The sequence below is a fragment of the Lolium perenne genome, chromosome 3 (genome assembly GCF_019359855.2).
Source record: "Lolium perenne isolate Kyuss_39 chromosome 3, Kyuss_2.0, whole genome shotgun sequence".
Classification (NCBI taxonomy): Eukaryota; Viridiplantae; Streptophyta; class Magnoliopsida; order Poales; family Poaceae; genus Lolium; species Lolium perenne.
Genome location: NC_067246.2, coordinates 78,163,011 through 78,188,647, shown reverse-complemented (window position 1 = coordinate 78,188,647; position 25,637 = coordinate 78,163,011). Strand labels below are relative to the sequence as shown.

The 25,637-nt window shown below is 42.2% G+C and overlaps 1 protein-coding gene across 1 annotated transcript; it reads left to right on the top strand.

Moving 5' to 3' along the window:
• Positions 1-11,923: 11,923 nt before the first annotated feature.
• Positions 11,924-13,153, top strand: LOC127341834 (uncharacterized). The gene has a single exon (XM_051367769.1). It carries the CDS (start codon positions 12,123-12,125, stop codon positions 12,834-12,836), a length of 714 nt encoding a protein of 237 aa, XP_051223729.1. The 5' UTR covers positions 11,924-12,122; the 3' UTR covers positions 12,837-13,153.
• The last annotated feature ends 12,484 nt before the right edge of the window (positions 13,154-25,637 follow it).

Sequence of the window (25,637 nt, the reverse complement as noted above, 5' to 3'; positions counted from 1 at the left end):
GGTACATTATAAAAAATTCTGGTTAATCCATTAGAAACCCATCTGGTGCCAGACTTTTACCACTCACTATTTGAGAAATTGACTCATTCACTTCCTTCTCTATGGTATATATGTCTAGAGGATATTCCTTCACTATAGAGAAAAAATATGTACTGGAAAGATAAATTTATCTATCGTATTCAAAAACACAAACTTCTGGGTTAGCCTCCTCAAAAATAGACCCCTCATCTTGTTTTAATTGAACAATATTCTTATTTTGGTGTTTACCATTTAATATTAATTTAAAATATTTAGTACTATTACCACTCTTCAACATGCTTAACCTTAGCACGTTGAGCCTCTCTGATGTTCACCATTTGCTAAGTTTAACATCTCGTTCATTGGCAACCATTTTTTGCATCCCTCTCTGGTGTACTAGAGGAACCGTCTTGGCTTTGAGGTCGAGCACATCAACAATATTAGTAATCTATTTTTTATCTACCATATCTCAGCCATAATCTCTCTGGATGATACCAAAGCTCACTCGGCAGTAACCATTTTTTATAAATACCATCATGGCGCTTCAAGAAATATTCAAATAAAAAATTAGAATTTTTACACTCACTAGAATAAGTAAGTAAATGGATATGACCTAACCCCGACTGAATCAGAGCATGTACACAATTTCTTCTCCAACTCGATACTAGGCAGCTTTCAATCTATCTATTCGTATGTCAGGGTTTTCTTCGGTTGGTCCACATGGTTCCATGGAGAACAATTTCTTTTAGGTCAAGACTTTCAATAATTCCAGTTAAGATAATCTCCCCTACCAACATAGGGAGGGATTCTGGCTCACATAAGCAAACATATTGAGTGATTTTAATGTTGAGACAAAAACTCAAGACTCTGCACTTCTTGGACAGCACCATATACCACACCCAAGATCCACTCACATGGACCATGTTGAGTATAGTACATACATATTTTAGGAACTCACAAGGATAGTAGACAAATACTTACTTGAACTTGTAAAATTGTATTTCCCATGTAGATGACCCATAACAACTCTTTTCAACATTTCTAATGAATGAACTCTTAAATTCAAAATTGGCTTTGTCAATTCAAATTGGTTATTAATTACATCATTGATACCATTTGCTCATATAGATGGAATGTTATGTTGCTTTTATGGACAGCTAAAAAAACAATTTCATTCGCGTTTAGATAGTTTTGGATTTTTGTAAATGTTTTGTTTTATTTTATCTGCATCTTCACTAATTTAACATTAGCATGAAACAAAATAAATACGTCAAATTTGATGACATGAAATGAGGAGGAAAGTGTATAAAGGAGAAAAGGGGAGAGTATATATAAACTTGGAAGAAAGGAGCAGTTTATTTCTTAAGGAAACAACGCTTAATATTACAATCATAGACTTTGAACCTGGATTATAATGTATTGAAATATTGACATTTCTAATTTTTTCTATCAATCACACAATCATCATCGACTTTTTTACTAGATCATCTGAAACAAGAGGGAAAACATGATAGAGGAAAACAATGAAATGAACTATGTCGGTGGGTGAGTGTGAGCTATGAAGTCTAGATAAAAAAATCAACCATCCACATCTCATGGGATTTTTCTCTTCATTCTCTAGTTAGTTACATGTATTCGTACACTTATGCACATCTTGGATTTCTATCAACGCAAGTAAAATAAATCAATAAATAAATATGGATATGTGTGGAATGGTAGTGCTCTAGAATGTTCTACCAACACATGAAACTCTAAAATTATTACTTCATATATAAACATGCTATATCACGTCCCAGCTGCATAAACTTATATGGATCAACTACTTTTTCTTAATTTTTCTTAAAAACATATTAAATATAGCATATCAAGGTATATTCTTTCGAATGTATTTGTATTTTTTTCCAACTGAATAGTTTTTCTAACTATAGGTATTTTAGTTTTGCATATATGTATTTATACTAATAAACACTAAACCAAATATAAATATAAATCACAATTAATATTTAGTGGCTTTTTAGCTAATAAGAGAATACATATATTTAAGTTTTTATATTGAAGTATACATAAACCGACATACATTTATTAATAGGAGAAGTTATAAGAAGGATAAAAGTTTTGCTACAAATATGTGAGAAACACTTGTAATTAATAACACTATACCATGATTACTTAGCTATTTAAAAAAAATAGGTGATTGGTAAACTACATGATGCACATGTGAAAAAAGAAAATATATGAATGAGAAGGTTAATGATTTGAAATGAATTGACGAACCCAAGATAACAATGTTCCTAATACTAATGGTGACATCACATGGGCCAGTTTATTTAAGTTTTATTGTCGTGAAGATTTGAAATATTATTTTGATGTCAGATACACATGCTAGGCTAGGACACGACTTTGTGTTTTTTGCAACAATTATGAAATCAAGATTACGCTCTAGATTATTTTCATCTAATATTTTCCCATATCAGAAGTCATTTTGGATCTGAAAGGCATAGAGCCAATACATTAGGCTCATATTCTCTTAGATTAATTCGTTATGAATGTATTTATCTCCATTTAAAATGTCTAACCTACTAAGATGCAAGATATAATTTGGAAATTCTAGTTTAAGTATAATATGATCCAAAGAGATGACTATGGTATGATTAAGAAGAGGAACTGGAGAGAACTTTCAAGCATCAATATAAATTACAGTGAATACGATGTTATTTTGCAGAACTCAAAGATAGTCATTATTTATCTTACTAGTTAATCCATGGATGTTCAAGATCTTTCGAGAATGATTACAACATAAAAATTCAACATATGGCTTTAATAAAAGGTTATGGTGAGCTCACGAGTTGAGGCATGGTTGGTTAAGTCTTGAAAGAAGCTCTCAAGAAGTGAAGAAGTCATTGTGCCTCAAAATATATTGAAGATAAAGTATGGAAAATTAATTGTTGAATCCCAATATTGATCGTGAGGGAGTTGAGCCTTTGGGAACTAATCTTGAAGAATTGAACATTGAGCGAAAATTTAATTATTTCCTTCTAGATATCATCTCAATAGAGAGTAAAGAAAAGATACAAAGTCAACCAAGATGAAGTGCAAATATTGGATTCAAGTTGGTCAACACACAATAACGTAAATGATGTACCACGTGGGATCAAGTGATCTAATGGTATGGTAAACATTTGTGAATTGCTCTTTGTGAACTAACCATCAATCTACTGTGTCTTGTATTTATATGTGGGTTAGTATTTTTTAATGGGTGTATATCAAAAGGAAGATTTTATGTTTCCACGAGAGGATGACATCAAGTGGTGATGACCATCAAGGTTGAGAAGTGCAAGTTTAAGATTAACATATCGAGAATATCATATACTTGAAACTTGTCGTCCATTTAATGATACTAAACATGTAAAGATGTGCTTAAATGAAACTTTTCTATTGTAGATTTTAGGGGAGTAACTGGTTTTTTTTAATAGGGGAGCAACTTGTTAGTCTTCACCAAACGTGCAGTATTCCAGCATGAGACAAGCATAAACATCGCCATCAAGCTCAAGTAAAATGTGTAAGGTTAAGATATCCATTTGCTAGGTTTCTATGGTATTACTGGTCCCAAGGTGCTTGGTGGGATGCCAGGTTATAGATTTTGCATAAAGAAAAATATACAGTAACTTGCACTGATCTATGTATCATTCAAGGTTCTCTACTCACATATGGGTGGTCTATAGAATCATGTTATTTTTAATCTTATCTATTCCTCCAAAAAGGTGTAACTTGTAACCTCTTGGCGTTGTATAAACCATCTTGGCCTTTTATGTTATGAAATTTAATACTCCCTCTGTCCATAAAATACATGTCTTAGATTTATCTAAATTTAGATATATCTATACACTAAATAATATCTACATACATCCAACTTCTAACAAATCCAAAAAAAAATTATGAACAGAGGTAGATACAATTGAGTTCACCTTCCATAGGCGATGGAATGGGTGTAAGAAATATATCTTTTGTGGTTCAGGGGAAACAATTGAGAAACTCTTATATATCATTTCCGTTTCACGCTTGATTTGAAGAGTAATTCATTTTACTTACAATATTTCTCCTCTAGCTAATGTGATAAATATGTTTGGGAACTTGCTAAATGAGATTGCCAAGAAAACAAAATCAAACATTTGTGTAAGGGTTTGTGCTTTAATTTGAGAAATTTGGAATTGTCCAAATATTATTATTTGTAATAGGGCCGAAACTCGAAATGAAAGCTAGGGCCTGCAGGGATTCTTATTTGATTCACATTTGGTTATATCTCATGCGTGTGTAACAGCGGAACCTAAGGATTCTAGGTGCAATCGTCTAATGACAGTTCGTTGAGCTATATTCAACTAGGGTGGTTGCATCCATTACAATCGTCTACACGATGTATATAGGCTTTTTGTGTTCTTTGTTTAGATGGTTAATTCATCCAACAACGTTAAAAATGATCCTTGACATGTAAATTGTGATACAGTACTGTAAACTTCACGGTAGAAATTAAACTGTATACATCGATCGATGCAGAGGCCGAACAGAGCTCCCATTTGAAGAGAAAAAAAAAAGACACCTCAAAGAATTCTAGGGGCGCATGTTAATCCACGTCCACGCTGCATTTGCATATACTCTCTCCAGGACCAAAGTTCGTCCTATGGCAAAGCTACTTCGCAACTTGCAAAGCGCCGCCTACGTGCCTACTGTTCATCCCGAAGCTTCCCGGAAGGCAGCTGGGAACACTATTTATGAGTAACATAATCTCCCCACACTTAGCTTTCCCCTGTACTAAGTAAATAATTGGCATAATGAGCTAGTAGCACCTCCCCATATACTCCGTGCCAATAATATTGTTTACTCAACTTTCCATAATAATTGGCACGTAAACAATTCAGTATCACCGTTCACCTAGCAGCAGCACTATAATGCGTGAAAGGTGCTTTTAACCGTTTAACCTTTGTGTCAAAATATAACAATAGAAAATGTGCAAGTAAAAGAAACTCATGGTGCTGCCGTGTGCGAGAGCACAACTGCATGCGGATCAGCGAGAATGCAACTTCTAGCGTGCACGCGGTAGGTCGGGTGTATGCTAGAGCCATATATTTGGGCAATTTCATTTGTGATTTAGGTAAATAGAGAATCTTGTACATCCATATGGTATAATGACCCATAACTCTCTCCATTCATTTAATTATCAACCCTTGATTTTAGAGAGTCGTATAAGTTGGAATGATTATTAAATTAACAATTTGTTCAAACTTACGTCTTTATTTCGATTGAATATTTTAAACAAGGGGAGGGTTGGGCGTCCCCGGGGATCAAATCTCCCATCCCCAGGTGGACGGCCGTTAGATTAACCGAATTCGGCCGTCTAGAGCGTGACATGTGTCATAGTTGCTCCCGCTTTTGCTTCCATAATATACCAAAGTAGCAAAAAAAGATTCATTTGCAGCAAAATCTATTTCCACCCAAAATCTCACTTTTGCTTCCATAAAAGCACTAACGTAGCAAAAACCGGTTCGTTTGTAGCAAAATCTATTTCCACCCAAGCCCCACTTTTACTTACATAAAAGCACCATCATAGCAAAAAATGGTTTGTTTGCAGCAAAATCTATTTCCACCCACAATCTCACTTTTGATTCCATACAAAATACCAGTGTCGGAAAATAAACTTGATTGTAGCAAAAAACGGATCACCCATATAATACGAAAACCTCACCATAGTTACCAGAGACCTGGCCAAAGACATCGTAGTAAAAAATGTACTATTCTAGCAAAAACCTACCGAGTCAAAAACATTGTTGAATAAAAAAATATTGTAGCAAAACCAGCTTCGTCGGAGACTCACCGGAGACCTCGCAAAGATATCATAGCAAAAAAAATGTTTATTGTAGCAAAATCCGAGCTAGTCGAAAACATCGCTGGAAAAAAAACTATTGTAGCAAAACCAGATTTGCTAGAGACCCTCGTCGGAGACATTGTAGCAATAAATTTATAATATTGTAGTAAAACTGCAAAACAATTGTAGCTTAAAAAATTAAGATATGTAGCAAATCACCGCCGGCCACATCAAAAATCTCGAAAGCACAATCTGCTGGTAGCGACATGGAGCACCCTTAGTAGCAACCCCAACAACCATTTGTAGCATCGTCGTCTGCCGCATGTCCGTTACATATGGTAGCAACCACCATTGTTCCTAAGATGCAAATCCACATAAGGTTGTACCAGAAATTTTATTTCTTTGACGCAAATCTCAAAGACATTTGTAGCAACAAAATTGCAGCAGAAGTCTGCCTTGCTAGAAATCATATGAATCTAAAAAAAAAAAATCTCCACGCAACACACTTATCCGTTTTCCAGCTTGGGACGGGGATGAAGCCAAGATGTGGTCGTGGTCGAGCTCATGTAGAGGGAGAGGGTGGAGGAGGAAGACACCACAAAGGATGGGAGGAGGGCGGCCAACTGCGACGTGGGAGCTCGTCGTCAACCAGGGTGGTGGCGGTGTCGTGCGTGTCCGGGGGCGGGAGAACGAGACGCGGGCGGGGGGAGCCACGGTTGGCGGAGGCCGGAACAGGGCATGCGGTGGCGCGAAAAGCTGCGGCGGGCGGCGAGTAGAGCCCTCCCTCGGCCACCATGGTACAACCATGTTGGTGGCGACTGGGGCATACCTTGGAGGCAGACGGCAAGAAGCTAGGTGTAGCGGCAGTTCATGGAGGAGGACGAGGAGGTACTCCAGCGGGTGTGTATGGCTGGAGGAGCGCTGGCGAGGACCACCACTTGGGAAGTAGGCAGCCATGGATGGAGCTCTGGGCAGCGCGGGAGGAAAGCGGCAATGGTTGGAGCTCTAGGCGGCGGGGGCGGAGAGTAGGGGAAGAACATGAGGCACTAGAGAAGGTCGTCGGGTGCGAGGTGGGAGGCGGGTGCCGGGAGCATTGCAGTAGCGATGGAGAATGAGATCGAGAAGATGGTGGATAAGGAGAGTCAATGAGCTGTCGTGGTGGGCCTCGCAACGGGCATGTGTCGCCACCAGGAGGAGGACGATGGGAACATTTCGTTCCCCCCGGGGAAAACCAGCGTTTTCCTTTAAACAAGCCCAAAATTACCAAAATTTCAAACCTGAATTTCGAAACATAATGATATGGTATGATTGACAATCAAACTCAAAGAAACTTGTTTTTCATCATTATACTTTTGGTTTTAACTCTAAGTCAACTGCCAATTATTTTCCCAACTTTGATGAATCAAGTTTGAAACATGGTGAAACAAATGGTTTCAAAAAGTATTTTCTCCAAGTTTCTTAATGTTTTTCAAAGTTGCATTATGTTTCAAATTTTGATTTTCAAATGTCATTAAAATATATTCAATATTGGTATTGTTTTCAATCTCTCTTTGCTAGGAACCCAAATATTCAAACAGATTTCAGAGTTAACTCATGGTTTAAAATCTAAAAAAAAGGTGAGAATTAGATCCTCTAAAGTGAGAAAAAAAATACCGGAACAATTCAGGAAACATAGAATGAGAGAAGGTGAAATATACGCTATATCTGGGGCATGCTAAAATTGTCGGTCTCACGGATCAGGTACATTTTGTTTTGACAATCGATATCATATATATTTATAGTAGAAAATAGTATATGGTAGAGATACATGAGCGGTCTCCAGCCATTATAAAATAAAGTCTAAAAAAATCTTCAAGGTCTTCAAAAAATTCTTGTTCCATGACATAATTTTGTACTTTCTAAAGGTAGCCGAACATAGATACTAAACCACAAACCTGTAAATACCAATGAATGTTCTCCTATAATTTAAATTTGGGCAGCAATGCCAATGAAGGTTACATGCACGCGCGTAGCTATTAAAGTAATCAACCAACACTGGGAAGAGTACCAACACTAATATTTTAGGGAACAATAACCAAACTGTCGTGTGAGCATGGCTGGGGAGACGGTTATACAAACTTTCATTACCGAAGTTGTAGCATCCATGACAAAAGAATTGTGAGGACCATCCTCCTCTTGACAACATTGATGACGAAGCAATATTGTAAAGATATTACCTACATAATTTTAATCTTTCAACTTCACCATTGGCATCGGGATGGAGATCTCGTCGCCAAACAAAACGTTGGAGATCACTTATTGTAAACGATGCTATCTTCATTAACGTAGAGGCGAAAAAGAAGGTGGCTATCAAAACAACTAATCTTATCTCTTAAAAATAGTACTTTTATTAAAAATTCAACTCATAGATTGGATCCCATCATATTCTCCCGATGCTGGTGCACTGTTTCCTTCTTGGAAGCGTCGCTTTTGGAGAGTCTGTACTTCAGGTGTTGTCACGGTGGTGGTTGTATTGCTGCTGCTAGGTCTAGAAGGCTGTAGCGGGACTTTTATTTCTTAGTTTTCTTTTCTCTTTTTTGGCTGTGTGCATCCGTACTGCCATTAGGGTGGAGCGTTGTTGCAGAGGCTGGATGTAATTGGTATCTTTTGATATTAATATATTCCCTTTATCAAAAAAAAATCTCGCGATGCTGGTGAGATCGGACGAAGAAGGAGGAACCGACTTGTAGAAAAGAACGAGGTGAAAAGCGGCACTAGGTTTAGAAGAGGCGACTCTATTCCAGATAAGGAAGAGATTTGGAGCATTCTAAAAGGTATGAGAAGTGATGCTTCCCCAGGACCAGACGGTTTGAATGTAGCCTTTTACAAAGCAGCATGGGAATGGATTGGAGACGACATAACCAAGCTGGTACAAAATTTCTATCATAATGCCTACCTTCCTCAGCAATTAAATGATACCAGTATTGCTCTCATTCCAAAGAAATTACAATGCTTGCAACCTCAGGATTTTAGGCCTATAAGCCTTTGTAATGTGATTTACAAAATCATTGCAAAGTCTTTAGCCAATAGAATCAAACCGCACCTTCCTAATAAAATCATAGATACTCAGCATGCTTTCATAGAGGGAAGGAGAATATCCAATAATGTGATTGTGGCCCAGGAAATTACCCATTCTTTCTCTCTCTCCTCATGGAAACAAAAGGCTTTTATGATAAAGATAGATTTGGCAAAAGCTTTCGATAGACTAGAATGGGGCTTTATTGTGATGGCTCTTCAAAAACAGGGATTCAACAAACACTTTATCAATCTTGTCAAGGCTTGTATGTCCAATTCTAATTTCTCGGTAATCATTAATGGCAATCATCATGGTAAATTTAAAAGTCGTAGAGGGATAAGACAAGGTTGTCCACTCTCTCCTTACCTTTTTGTCATAGCCATTAATGAACTTGCTGTTCAACTTCAAGAAGAGCTTCAAAAAACAAACATTCAGGGAATTAGATTGGGTCCAAACTGTCCTCCAATTTATTCTCTGATGTTTGCTGATGACCTCTTGGTCTGTGGACAAGCAAACCAAAACGAGGCAAGAACCATATGGAATATAATCAACCTCTTCTGCAAACATTCTGGACAAATTCCAAACTGGTCCAAATCCTCAATTCTGTTTAGTAAGCATGTTGAGGAGAACCAAAAACAAACTATCAAGGAAATTTTCATGGTTGAAGAAATGAATACTCAGACAATGCATCTTGGCCATCCTCTTATTCTACCAGCCAAGAATAGATCTCGAGCTTATGATTTTATTCTACAGAAATTCAAATCTAAACTTAGCTCCTACAAAGCAAATAAGCTGTCACATGCGGGAAGGCTGGTTCTTATTAAATCTGTTCTATCCTCTATCCCTATTTATTATATGTCAAACATTCTTCTATCTAAGAAGATGTTGAAAAAAATCAATGCTATTATTAGGGATTTCTGGTGGACAGGCATACAAGAAGATTCTAAATCCAAACCAATTTATTTTAAAGCCTGGGCAGAAATTTGTAAATCAAAGAAAGAAGGTGGATTGGGAGTGAGAAATCTGGAAGCCATTAATAAGGCACTAATACTCAACACTGCTTGGAAAATAGTTACTCTTCCGGACAGCTACACCTCCAAAATCCTCATGGCAAAATATTTCCATAACACATCGTTTTGGAAAGCCAATCCTAAAGTGCCCAAATCTGCCTTCTGGACATCTATTCTCAAAGTTAAAAATCAACTTGCTGATTCAGTCAATTATCAATTCTTTAGAGGCAACACCAGTATCTGGTCGGCTCCATGGTGCCCTTTCTGGAAAGAAATTCACAATCAACTAAATATTCAAGACAAGAACTTTGTGTACCCTGCTACCGTGTCTGATCTTTGGATTCCCAATACGAAAGTCTGGAATATCTCTTTGCTCACAACTCTTTTTGGTGCACATAATGCAAGTCTGGTGGCAAACATTCCCATTAATAAGGACAATGGTGATGACATGTTAATTTGGAAACACACCCCTTCTGGCATATGCACCTCAAAAAGTGCTTATCAAGTTTTTTGTCCCTCCTTTTATGGATTAAATGCTGGTCCTTATCAATCTTTAACACCACAGACAAGGAAAATATTACAAGAAATATGGAAATGTGGAAATATTCCACCAAGGGTACAGGTCTTTGGATGGAGACTTATGAGAGACGCAATTGCGACAGGTATGAGAACTGCAGTGAGATCAAATCACATTGATCCACTCTGTACCAGATGTGGCAATAAGGAAGATGATTTCCATCTTTTCTTTGACTGTAAGTTCTCACAGGCTGTCTGGTTTGCATCTCCCCTTGGGCTTAGGGTTGAAGGTTTATATCATCTGGACAACACCCATATTCAGAACACGATCAACTATATTCTCAGTTTTTACAAAAATGAAAATGCTCTTCAAAAAGTCCTTTGTATACTTTGGTGCATTTGGAAAGCTCGTAATGACTTGATATTCAAAAGAATCAAAAGTACTCCTTTACAGGTATTGTTCAAAGCAAAAGCTATACAAGCGGAAAAAGAAAAAATTTCCAATGGTAAAGATCAAGAGTTAACTAGTAAAAAAGAAAAGGAAACAAGAGTTAACTACTTAGAACCCGATCCGAATTATATTGAAAGAGGTCCCAATATCTACACTGATGCTGCCTGGAAACATACTATCTTACCAACAAACAGAAATCATATTCGAGAAGAGAAATCTGGTATTGGTATTTATATCGACTGGAAAGAAGGAGAACATCATACTATCTATATTCAGGCAGCCTCTGTTGCATGTTCAGCACTTCAAGCAGAAGCCCAGGCGTTGGAATTAGCAGCGCATATTGCAAGATCTCTACAACTCCAGGAACCAAAGTTTCTAACGGATAATCTCACATTGGCTCAAGTGATTCAGAAAAAAGATCCTACAGCTTACCCCGGACACTGGAGTATAAGACCGAATCTTTACCAGTTCTTTCATCATACTCAGGGTTATCAAGCTAATATCTTCAAGATCAAGAGGGACATCAACAAAATTGCTCATAAACAGGCTCAAGAAGCATTCAATATACATAGAATAGGGGTTTGCCTTTACAATTGTACTAAACATCCCTCAGATCAGTGCCCTGTAATTGCTGTTATCAGCAATCTAAATGTGCATCCATGCACATTACTTTCTGTAATCTGTATTTGATATCAATGAATAATATTTTGAATTGTCAAAAAAAAAAAAAGGTTTAGAAGAGGCGGCTGATCAGCTACATTTTCTTAGTCTTGCGGCTGGGTAGTCACTACAGGACGATGGCGGTTCAAACAGTGCTTGGCTTTAGGTTAGCTTAGCCACAGCACTCGGCACAGACGCCACACAACCACAACCAACGTTACACTGATGACTCATCCTCTTTCCTTAATTCTTAAGTGTCCCATCCGGCCGCGGGCCCCACACCCCACCACGCCCTCCCTCGCGCGCGCGGCCTCGCCTTTAAATACCGCCCCGCCCTCCTCTTCCCATTCGTTCCATTCACCACCTAGCCAAGCAAAGCACTCCACAGCAAAAGCTCTTCCACTCCAATCAATCCCTAGCAAAGCAACACCACCAAGAGCCAGCCAGCTCCTCGATCTCGGTGACGCGACGCTTGCAAAGCGAGATCGATCGTCTGCATTGCGGTGCTCGTCATCCACCGATCTCTAGCTAGTCGATCTTCTGCCGGTGGTGGCGATGGCGACCGACAGGAGGATACAGCCGGCCGGCAGCGGCAGCGGGGGAGGGGCGACGGAGGAGGAGGCCGGGCTCGGGAAGCGCCTGCTGCGGGTGCTCCGCGCCGTGTACCACATGCTGCGCAAGGGCCTCTGCCGCAAGCGCCTCATGATGGACCTCCACCTCCTCCTCGGCCGCGGCAAGCTCGCCGGCCGCGCCCTCCGCGCCCACCTCGCCCACCACCCGCAGCCCCACCACCTCGCCGCCGCGGCGGCCGCCGCCGGCGCGTCCCCGTCCGCGCTCACCATGTACCAGCACAACCCGCGGGACGTCGAGTTCAGCTGCGACACCACGCCGCTCTACGCCGCGGCCAGCCCGGCCATCGCCTTCCCGTTCAAGATCGGCCGCGGCAGGGGCCGGGGCGGCAGCAGCCTCGGCGGGCTCGACGCCGCCACCGTGGCCGCCGCCTTCGAGATGATGAACGCGCAGGCCAACGGCGGGGAGACACCGGGAGCCACCGGGGCCACGCCGTCGCCGCTGCTTGCCCTCAGCCGCGGTCGCTGCCCGGCCGGCGCGCGCCAGCTGCGCGTCACCGACTCGCCCTTCCCCGTCGAGCCCGAGGGCGTCGACGAGCGCGTCGACGCCGAGGCCGACAGCTTCATCAAGCGCTTCTACGAGCAGCTCCGGATGCAGCAGTCCACCACGCCCGACAACTGCGTCCGCCGCCGGGGCTAGCGCTAGCGAGAGATCCATCGTCCCGGCCGCTTCCGCCGCCGCCGCCGCGAACACGCACGCGCGAGCCTAGCTGTTGCGGATGCATGTGATAAATACGTGGCGCCGGTCGATTGTTTCACTGCCATGTGGGTCTCGAGTTTTTCTAGCTGCCTGCATGCACATGCTTGCTTGTAATTTCCTCGTTTGTGATAATCCCTCCGTATGGTAGAGGGCGAGGAGACGAGATAAACAAGGGTTCTCAAGCCCCCCAAACTTGTATCTGTTATATCAAGATGGTATCATGCATATGAGATGAAATAATAAAATTTTGCACATTATTTTCCATGTAAATTGTTCGGTGTACATGTTTTGATATATTGTCTACACATACTTCAATTGTTTGATTTGACATGTCACTACACAAAGTTCGATTTATGGTTACATTAATTTTGTTATGTTGTTTATTTGTTAGGCACAAAGTACCGCGCACACGTCAGTTGGAGTTTGATCATAACAGGACCCATACGTATATACTTACTGATTTCGTACATACAAGGAAGAAGGAACGTATATACTTGCATCAATCATGTTGAGAAGTTGAGATTAGGAAAGTACTTACGTACGATATGCGTTTCTGTTGTCTTACTTGTACGTACGCGGCCTTACCGTTTGGGCATGGAATCAGCTCAATCCGGTCGTACTGTTCAATCTTTGCTCCACCATAAGAAGGGAGAAAATAAGAAAAAGGACATAACTTTTTCTCTGAACGGGGGGGTCTACAAGGACCACGAGAGCTGCAAATTATATTATCACCGGTGGTAGACCCTGAACAAAAGTGAAAATACAACATAGCCCTACATAATTGCATAAAGGACCTTGAAAAATAGAAAAATCAGTCGGGCCCTTGGTTCTCTCCACCGGAGCCGAGCCTTCATCGCCGGCCGCCTAGAGGACGCACCACTTGGCAGTGAGAACGCTCTAGTTCCGATGAGAAGCTCTGAGAGGGACCTCCGCTCTAGAGGTTGTGAAGGACGTCATTTAGTTATCTAGATGGGCCATCCTTTTGGCCAAAGATTGCGGAGTCGGGCATGACCTCCTACCGCACATCGCCCCCACGCCCCGAGGTGGCCACAAGCCACGACTTTATTGAAGGAGATGGCACCCACTGCCTCTATGTCACGCTCCGACCAAAGGAGCCGTAGAGCAAAGAGAATGAACCCTAGGTCGTCCAAGATCTGGCCGGCAAGATCTCGAGTTCTGCTCCACCTACAGTGCATAAATCCCGCTACCGGCACACCCTACATCTTTATGTACAATCCGCTCCAGCCTCCCATGTCTGCACATGCACAAGGACGACGCCAGGGAAGAGGGGAGACGAAGGCCGGGGAGGGCTGCCGACCCTCAGGGGTGGGAGGAGGAAATGAGCGGCATGTATGACATAACCTTTGACCTTTCGTTGCAGTACGTCCTGCCGTATGATCATAAGGTGTCCTTAATTTAATTTCAGCCTGATGGAATAATCTTGTCCATGATACGTCACTACACGTCCTTTGAATCTTGTGGTATAACACTAGCTAGCCTTTTCCTTTGCGTTTTAGTTTCGACACCTTGATAGCGATTGTGCCTAGCTGGTTGGGACCGATTGGGGCTTTGAGAATATACATATTCTGGGATCGTTCGAAATATCTACGTACGTACACGCACGTAGGGATCAAAATCGATACGTGCACATGTAATGTAAGACCAGACATATATCTATGTTATCTCCAATTTTTTGTTAGGTATGTTCATGCATGTGCGGCTAAGTGGACACATAGGTTGGAGCAGATCTTGATTGCAATGGGTATATATATAGGTTAACTTATTGTGTGAATGGCGGACACGTCATGCATGCTGATAACTGATCATCGCCGGGAATGGATTTGACAGTGCGGTGGTGCCCCATGAAAAATGTGTGTTTGTACATCAGAAAAGGCTTTATTACAGTGGAGATGATCAAATCATGGAGAACGGGCGTCTAGGTAAGGTTGAAATTGCCATGTGGCATCTGTCGCCAAGCCACACCATGCTCATGAGTGATGACGGCTACAATCAATTTGATTGCAAAGTCCAACGGCAAAAAGAAGGGGGTTCCTTAGCTTGCTATTTCGTACGAATCAAAATGAGGGAATCAATCAAAATAATTCAACTAGCTATATATAAAAAATATTGTGGAGGACCTTATGATAATTGAGAAGTCCGGCGCTTTAAGAAAGGAAAGAATTCCAAATGGAATTGCTTTGAATAAAAATTTCTTGGTAAAAAAACCTTCAACCTAATATTAAATTATGAAAGCAAGAGCTTTATGTAAGAGTGGAGGCCTCAAGAGGTGAATTAGGAATTATCTAGTAGGAGATGATAGCCTTCTCCCCTGGAGATGGAAAATTCATTCACCCAGTTTTATTAATTTACAAATTCTTTCTCGGCTAGTTAAACAAATGAAATTGGCCTATATCATGGTGATATTAGTTAGCATAGATATCATTATGGAGAAAGTTGACAGTTGAATGGCGTCGGCTCAAGAGAACAGGGGGATTCTGCTTCAGATCGTCGGTCCGTGATCAGTTGGGCCGTGTGATTTGGAATGCTGAAGGATTTGTTTTCTAGAGACCGGGATAGGTTATATCTTTCTAGTTTGGGAGTTGTTGGTACATGGTTTTGATCACTTGTCAATGTTATTTTTGTTTTGGTCACCGGGTGGGAGAAACCCCTCCACCTTCCGGTCACTTTTCTCAAACTTGTAATAACTATAAGGGCATCTTCAACGGCGGGCACCCAAACTCAAAAACGGACGTCGGATAGGTCCGTTTGAGTAAAACCTGCTCCCAACGGGTGGATCCAAATAAAAAATGGACCGTTGTGGTGTCCGGCACGATCCAAAGCCGGCCCAAATTTGGGAGCAATTTGGGGCGAGTCGGACCCGTGCGGTCGTCTCTGGTCATCCGCGCGTGTCCTCCCAAACCCCACATGGGAGCCACACTAGTCGACCCATCCATGCCCCCACAGCTTTCTCTCTCCTTAATTTGTCTTTCTCCTTCTTTTCTTCCATGAATATTGGCGTTGCTCCTCACCGGAACAGGGCTCGCCGGCCAACCGCCGCCGCCGAGCTCGCATGGAGACTCCCGTTGCTAAGCACGACCCCTTTTTTTTCTTCCCTGCCGGAGGTCGCCGCGGCCGAAACGGTGATGAGCGCCGCCGAGGATGTCGGCAGCGGAGACCATGCCGGCGCACCCAGGTAGCGCCTCCATGGCCTCAGGCGACAGCGTAGCGTCCGCGCTGCCTCTGCTCACCGCTCGCCGCCATGAGGAGCTCCGCCGTCCGCGCCGAGTCGTGCAGGCACCGGATTCGACGCCGCCCGCCGCTGAACTCGACGCCAGGTCGTGCCACCGCTCGCGCTGAGCCAGGCCGCGCCGCCTCCTCGGGCCACCGCTAGACTCCACGCCGACGGCCGAGCCACACCCGCGCCGCCCTAGCCATGCCTCGCAGCGGCCGCATCTCGCACGCAAGCAAAGGAGCAAGCACACGCACGCAGGCAGCAGCAGCTAGACCTGCACGCACGGAGACCTCGCGCCCAGACCTGCACGCACGCAGGCATCGCGCCCAGGCAGCTGCGTAGCGGGTGCTTCGATGCCCTCACTCGCACCATGCAGGTTTCTGTCATGGGCGAGGGTGTCCCCTCTTCACGTCCCCTCTTATTTGCATTTTGACAAAAGAAACTTGCAGTGAACAATATATTAATTAAAATCACGGCTGTGTGCACCGATTCGATGAACAGACTGGGAAGTTGCTCCCATTCACTACGGGAGAGCTGCAGTCTGCCGACGGCCGCCAGCCATCGGCACAGCAAGGAAGACCGTCGGCGTAGCATCGTTGGCATAGTTCTGGTCTGGGACTGTCCAATTACCGTCGGCACAAACTGGCCGTCGGCACAGTGTCGACGGTTTTACCGCCGGCATAGTATGTCAAAATTTTCAAAAAAAAACTGAAAAAATATTCAAATTATGTTTTTTGAAAAAAATTATTTTTCCCAATTTTCTTCTTAATCTTTTTTACTTGTTAATCTTTCACAATCACACTTAGTACACCTAATCTTAGGTCAAATTGCACTTGTAGTTAAACTTCCTAGTTGGTCACTCATCCTCACACTACTCCCACCCTAGCACGCTTAACTTCTTGGTTCTCTTCAGATGAGCTTCCATGAAAGAAATGACACCCTGTTGTTAATACTACCATATCAATCATATTAACACATTGACCGTGATACCACACCTCTCTATTTTTGAATTCTAAACTATTACTAAATTAAACAACAATGAATATATATAAATAATAATAATATAGAATTTTAAAAACAATTAAATGAATTTATTTATTTTCTTTTTATTTAATATGGAATAATTAATATCAGTAAATGCGAATTTGGCAAATAATATGTCTAAATTGATCAGAAAAATGAGAGGAATACAAATATGACATCCATATCATATTTTGAACCTACAAAGTTAATTTACCCAAAAATCATGAGCATTAGATCAAGTACCTATAGTTTAAATCTGATTGACTTTATCGGAAATGAGGTGGAAAACGGCCTCGGCATGGCATAGTTTGCCGAAATGAAGTCATATTTGGCACGTGTGTGGTCCCTAGGATGGGAAGCACCCCGGACGCGGAATTCTAATCCGACCCACGAGCGGCCATCTTTTCATTTTTAGCGTGCCCAAACGGGTTTTTATTTGTGAAGCAGCTACATGGGGCGCATTTTAGTATGACGTGAAACCTCCGTGAGATGATAGTAGACCACCGACACACCACCTATCACATGGCATGTGCATGCGTTAGCTTTTTGGGAATCCATGCGGCTTCCGGCGGTGTCCTGCCGAATCCGGTGGAAACTGACGGATTTGAACTAGGGTTCAACTATCCATCGCTCCAGAAATTTACGGAAAAAATGTTTTTAGTTCTACGAAGCATCATTATATGTGCTATTTTTTGTTCGTTTAGTTTGTTCACGAATGGGTGCACCCGCACACTCGGTACAGCGATACCGCATGTCCCGGGGGCCCTGTTTTGACCAGATGGCAATTTGAAAGAAGTCAAAAAATCCCACGGAGCCGCACAACGTCATTTTATATGTCATAGTAACTATTCCGTTTGTCAAAACTGGGATACGACAATTATTTTGAAAAACTCTTCACGAAAAGGGCTATCACATCCGGAATTCTATGGATTTTAGGGGAAATGAGGTGGGGAACAACCTCGGCATGGCATAGTTTGCCGAAACAAGGTCATATTTGGCACGTGTGTGGGCCCTAGGATGGGAAGTAAGACCCCGGGTGCGGATTTCTAATCCGACCCACAAGCGACCATCTTTTCATTTTTAGCGTGCCCAAACGATTTTATTTGTGAAGCAGCTACATGGGGCGCATTTTAGTATGACGTGAAACCTCTGTGCGATGATAGTAGACCACCTACGCACCACCTATCACATGACATGTGCACGCGTTAGCTTTTTGGGAACCTATGCGGATTCCGGTGGTGTCCCGTCGAATCCGCTGGAAACTGACCGGATTTAAACTATGGCTCAACTATCTGTCGCTCCAGAAATTCCGGAACAAATGTTTTTAGTTCTACGACGCATCATTATATCTGCTAATTTTTGTCCGTTTAGTTTTTTCACGAATGGGTGGATCCGCACACCCGGTACGGCGATACTGCATGTCCCGGGGGCCCTGTTTTGGCCATATAGCAATTTGAAAAAAGTCAAAAAAAATCTCACGGAGACGTGCGATGTCATTTTATATGGCATAGTAACTATTTCATTTGTCAAAACTGGGATACGACAATTATTTTCAAAAATCCTTCACGAAAAAGGCTATAACGTCGAGAGTTCTATAGATTTTAGGGAAAATGAGGTGGGAAACGGTCTCGGCATGGTATAGTTTGCCGAAATGAGGTCATATTAGGCACGTGTGTGGGCCCTAGGATGGGAAGCAAGACCCCGGGTGCGGAATTCTAATCCGACCCACGGGCGACCATCTTTTCATTTTTAGCGTGTCCAAACGGTTTTTATTTGTGAAGCAGCTACATGAGGCGTATTTTAATATGCCGTGAAACTTTCGTGCGATGATAGTAGACCACCTACGCATCACCTATCACATGACATGTGCACGCGTTAGCTTTTTGAGAGCCCACGCGGTTTCCGGCAGTGTCCCGCCGAATCCGCTGGAAACTGACCGGATTTGAACTATGGCTCAACTATCCGAGGCTCAACTGTCCGTTTAGTTTGTTCGCGAATGGGTGCACCCGCATGAAGGAGATATGCCCTAGAGGCAATAATAAAGTGGTTATTATTTATATCTTTATGTTTATGATAAATGTTTATATATCATGCTAGAATTGTATTAACCGAAACATTAGTACATGTGTGATATGTAGACAAACAAGAAGTCCCTAGTATGCCTCTTAAACTAGCTTGTTGATTAATGGATGATTAGTTTCATAATCATGAACATTGGATATTATTAATAACAAGGTTATGTCATTGTGTGAATGATGCAATGGACACACCCAATTAAGCGTAGCATAAGATCTCGTCATTAAGTTATTTGCTATAAGCTTTCGATACATAGTTACCTAGTCCTTATGACCATGAGATCATGTAAATCACTTATACCGGAAAGGTACTTTGATTACATCAAACACCACTGCGTAAATGGGTGGCTATAAAGGTGGGATTAAGTATCCGGAAAGTATGAGTTGAGGCATATGGATCAACAGTGGGATTTGTCCATCCCGATGACGGATAGATATACTCTGGGCCCTCTCGGTGGAATGTCGTCTAATGTCTTGCAAGCATATGAATGAGTTCATAAGAGACCACATACCACGGTACGAGTAAAGAGTACTTGTCAGGAGACGAGGTTGAACAAGGTATAGAGTGATACCGAAGATCAAACCTCGGACAAGTAAAATATCGCGAGACAAAGGGAATTGGTAATATATGTGAATGGTTCATTCGATCACTAAAGTCATCGTTGAATATGTGGGAGCCATTATGGATCTCCAGATCCCGCTATTGGTTATTGGTCGGAGTGAGTACTCAACCATGTCCGCATAGTTCTCGAACCGTAGGGTGACACACTTAAAGTTGGATGTTGAAATGATAGCACTTGAAATATGGAATGGAGTTCGAATATTTGTTCGGAGTCCCGGATGAGATCCCGGACATCACGAGGAGTTCCGGAATGGTCCGGAGAATAAGATTCATATATAGGATGTCATTTTATGTGAAATAAAATGTCGCGGAAGGTTCTATGGAAGGTTCTAGAAGGTTCTAGAAAAGTTCGGAAGAAACCACCAAGGAAGGTGGAGTCCACATGGGACTCCACCACCATGGCCGGCCAGCCCTAGATGGGGTGGAGTCCCAAGTGGACTCCACCATAGGGGGCCGGCCACCCCCCCACATGGGAGGTGGAAATCCCACCCTTTGGGTGGGAGTCCTAGTTGGGCTAGGTTTCACCTCTTATGGAAGGTTTTGGTTTCGGGTCTTATTCGAAGACTTGGACACCAACACTTGGGATCCACCTATATAATGAGGGGCCAAGGGAGGGGGCCGGCCACCCCAAGACCACAAGCTGGCCGCCCCCCATAGAGTGGCCGGCCACCCCTCCCAAACCCTAGCCAAGCTCCTCTCCTCCATATTGCCCGCATAGCTTAGCGAAGCTCCGCCGGACTTCTTCACCGCCACCGACACCACGCCGTCGTGCTGTCGGATTCAAGAGGAGCTACTACTTCCGCTGCCCGCTGGAACGGGGAGGTGGACGTCGTCTTCATCAACAACCGAACGTGTGACCGAGTACGGAGGTGCTGCCCGTTCGTGGCGCCGGAACCGATCGTGATCAAGATCTTCTACGCGCTTTTGCAAGCGGCAAGTGAACGTCTACCGCAGCAACAAGAGCCTCCTCTTGTAGGCTTTGGAATCTCTTCAAGGGTGAGACTCGATATCCCCTCGTTGCTACCGTCTTCTAGATTGCATCTTGGCTTGGATTGCGTGTTCGTCGTAGGAAAATTTTTGTTTTCTATGCAACATTATCCTACAGTGGTATCAGAGCCGTGTCTATGCATAGATGGTTGCACGAGTAGAACACAATGGTTTGTGGGCGTTGATGCTCTTGTTATCTTTAGTTTGAGTACTTTGCATCTTTGTGGCATAGTGGGATGAAGCGGCTCGGACTAACTTTACATGACCGCGTTCATGAGACTTGTTCCTCGTTCGACATGCAACTTGTATTGCATAAGAGGCTTTGCGGGTGTCTGTCTCTCCTACTATAGTGAAGATTCAATTTACTCTTCTATTGAAAACATTAGTATCAACGTTGTGGTTCATGTTCGTAGGTAGATTAGATCTCTATCGAAAACCCTAAACCACGTAAAATATGCAAACCAAATTAGAGACGTCTAACTTGTTTTTGCAGGGTTTGGTGATGTGATATGGCCATAATATGATGATGAATATGTATGAGATGATCATTATTGTATTGTGGCAACCGGCAGGAGCCTTATGGTTGTCTTTAAATTTCATGTTGAGTAGTATTTCAAAGTAGTTGTAATAGTTGCTACATGGAGGACAATCATGAAGACGGCGCCATTGACCTTGACGCTACGCCGACGATGATGGAGATCATGCCCGAAGATGATGGAGATCATATCCGTGCTTTGGAGATGAAGATCAAAGGCGCAAGAACAAAAGGGCCATATCATATCACATATGAACTGCATGTGATGTTAATCCTTTTTATGCATCTTATTTTGCTTAGATCGCGACGGTAGCATTATAAGATGATCCCTCACTAAAATCTCAAGATAATAAAGTGTTCATCCTTAGTAGCACCATTACCAAGTCTTGTCGTTTCGAAGCACCTCGTGATGATCGGGTGTGATAGATTCAATAAGTACATATGAAGGGTGCAAGACAGTTTTGCACATGCGGAAACTAAGGTGGCCTTGACGAGCCTAGCATGTACAGACATGGTCTCGGAACACGTGATACCGAAAGGTAGAGCATGAATCATATGGTTGATATGATGAACACTTTGAGTGTTCACCATTGAAATCACACCTTTTCTCGTGATGATCGGGTTTAGGTGCGGTGGATTTGGTTCGTGTGATCACTAAGACAATGCGAGGGATATTGTTTTGAGTGGGAGTTCACTTAGGTTTTTAATTATGTGAATTAAAATTTGAACTCAATTTGTCATAAACTTAGTCTAAACTATTGCAAATATATGTTGTAGAGATGGCGTCCCCAATCAATTTTAATCAGTTCCTAGAGAAAGAGAAACTTAAGAGCAACGGTAGCAACTTCACCGACTGGTTCCGTCATGTGAGGATCTTCCTCTCTGGCGGAAATCTGCAATTTGTGCTTGATGCACCGCTAGGTGACCCTCCTGCAGAAGATGAATCCGATGAAGTAAAAGCTGTTTACGCGACTCGGAAAACTCGGTACTCTCAAGTTCAGTGAGCCATCCTGTGCAGTCTGGAATCCGATCTTCAAAAACATTTTGAGCACCATGATCCTCATGAGTTGATGAATGAGCTGAAAGCTATATTCGAGACTCATGCGGCAGTGGAATGCTATGAAGCATCGAAACATTTCTTCAGCTGTATGATGGAAGAAGGCAGCTCCGGTAGTGAGCACATGCTCGCCATGACCGGGCAGGCGAAGAAACTCCGGGACTGGGGAATAGTGATTCCTAACGGTAAGGGATTAATCGTGTCCTTCAATCACTGCCACCAAGTTACAAGAACTTTGTGATGAACTACAATATGCAGAACATGAACAAGGAGTTACCTGAACTCTTTGGCATGCTAAAAGCTGCTGAGATTGAGATCAAGAAAGAGCACCAAGTGTTGATTGTCAACAAGACCACCAGTTTCAAGAAACAGGGCAAGTCTAAGGGAAAATTCAAGAAGGGTGGCAAGAAAGCTGCCACGCCTCCTATGAAACCTAAGAACGGCCCTAAGCCTGATGCTGAGTGCTATTACTGCAAGGAGAAGGGACACTGGAAGCGTAATTGCTCCAAGTATCTGGCTGATCTGAAGAGCGGCCTTGTCAAGAAGAAGAAAGAAGGTATATTTGATATACATGTTATAGATGTTCATTTCACTGGTTCTCGTTCTAGTACCTGGGTATTTGATACTGGTTCGGTTGCTCATATTTGTAACTCGAAACAGGAACTAAAGAATAAACGACAACTGCTGAAAGATGAAGTGACGATGCGCGTTGGAAACGGATCCAAGGTCAATGTGATCGCAGTCGGCACACTTCCTCTACATCTACCTTCGGGATTAGTTTTAAGCCTAAATAATTGCTATTATGTACCTGCGTTGAGCATGAACATTATATCTGGATCTTGTTTAAATGCAAGACGGTTATTCATTCAAGTCTGAGAATAATGGTTGTTCTATTTTTATGAATAATATCTTTTATGGTCGAGCACCACAAAAGAATGGCTTATTTCTATTAGATCTCGATAGTAGTGATACACATATACATAACATTGATGCTAAGCGAATTAAACTTAATGATAATTCTACTTATATGTGGCACTGTCGTCTTGGTCATATTGGAGTGAAACGCATAAAGAAACTCCATACTGATCGATTACTTGAATCACTTGACTTTAAGTCACTTGATAGATGCGAAGCATGTCTAATGGGAAAAATGACAAAGACTCCATTTTCTGGTATGATGGAGCGAGCTACTGACTTATTGGAAATCATACATACCGATGTATGTGGACCAATGAGCGTAGCATCGCGCGGTGGTTATCGTTATGTCCTAACCTTCACAGATGATCTGAGTAGATATGGGTATATCTATTTCATGAAACATAAATCCGAAACTTTCGAGAAGTTTAAGGAATTTCAAAGTGAAGTAGAAAATCAACGTAATAAGAAGATCAAATTTCTACGATCTGATCGTGGAGGTGAATATCTGAGTTATGAGTTTGGCATGCATTTAAAGAAATGCGGAATACTTTCACAATTGACACCGCCAGGAACACCTCAACGTAACGGTGTGTCCGAACGTCGTAATCGAACTCTCTTAGATATGGTTCGTAATATGATGTCTCTTACTGATTTGCCGTTATCATTTTGGAGTTATGCATTAGAGACAGCCGCATTCACTTTAAATAGAGCACCATCAAAATCCGTAGAAACGACACCGTATGAATTATGGTTTAATAAGAAACCTAAGCTGTCGTTCCTGAAAGTTTGGGGTTGCGAAGCCTATGTAAAGAAGTTACAACCGGACAAGCTAGAACCCAAAGCGGAGAAATGCGTCTTCATAGGATACCCTAAGGAAACTAGAGGGTACACTTTCTATCACAGATCCGAAGGCAAAATCTTTGTTGCTAAGAACGGAACCTTTCTTGAGAAAGAATTTCTCACTAAAGAAGTGACTGGAAGAAAAGTAGAACTCGATGAGATTGATGAATCTATACTCGTTGATCGAGTAGCGCGATCGAAGTTGTACCTGTACCGCCTACACCGGCAACAGAGGAAGCTAATGATAATGATCATGAAACTTCGAACGAGGAAACTACTGAACCTCGCAGATCGATAAGGGAACGTGCCACTCCTGATTGGTATGATCCTTGTCTAAATGTCATGATTGTAGATAACAATGATGAGGACCCTGCGACGTATGAAGAAGCGATGATGAGCCCAGATTCCAACAAATGGCAAGAAGCCATGAAATCCGAAATGGGATCCATGTATGATAACAAAGTATGGACTTTGGTAGACTTACGATAGCCGAAAGGCTGTCGAGAATAAATGGATCTTCAAGAGACAAACAGAGGCTGATGGTAATATTACTGTCTATAAAGCTCGACTTGTCGCAAAGGGTTTCCGATAAATTCAAGGAGTTGACTACGATGAGACTTTCTCACCTGTAGCGAAGCTAAAATCTGTGAGGATTTTGTTAGCAATAGCTGCATTTTTCGATTATGAGATTTGGCAGATGGATGTCAAAACGGCGTTCCTTAATGGAGACATTGAGGAAGAGTTGTATATGGTACAACCAAAAGGTTTTGTCGATCCTAAAAATGCTGACAAAGTATGCAAACTTCAGCGTTCAATCTATGGACTGAAGCAAGCATCAAGAAGTTGGAACCGACGCTTTGATAAGGTGATCAAAGACTTCGGGTTTATACAGTGTCATGGAGAGGCCTGTATTTACAAGAAAGTGAGTGGGAGCTCTGTAGCATTCCTGATATTATATGTAGATGACATATTATTGATCGGGAATGATATAGAACTATTAAGCAGTGTTAAAGGTTATTTGAATAATAGTTTTTCAATGAAAGACCTTGGTGAAGCATCATATATATTAGGCATCAAGATTTATAGAGATATATCAAGACGCCTAATAGGGCTATCACAGAGTACATATCTGGACAAGATTCTAAAGAAGTTTAGAATGGACGAAAGTAAGAAAGGGTTCTTACCTATGTTACCAGGCAAGGTATTGAGTAAAACTCAAGGACCGGCTACGGCAGAAGAAAGAGAAAGGATGAGTAACATCCCCTATGCCTCGGCAGTAGGATCTATCATGTATGCCATGCTATGTACTAGACCGGATATAGCACATGCTGTTAGTTTGACTAGCAGATATCAAAGTGATCCAGGAATGGAACACTGGACAGCGGTCAAGAATATCCTGAAGTACTTGAAAAGAACTAAGGATATGTTTCTTTGTTATGGAGGTGACCAAGA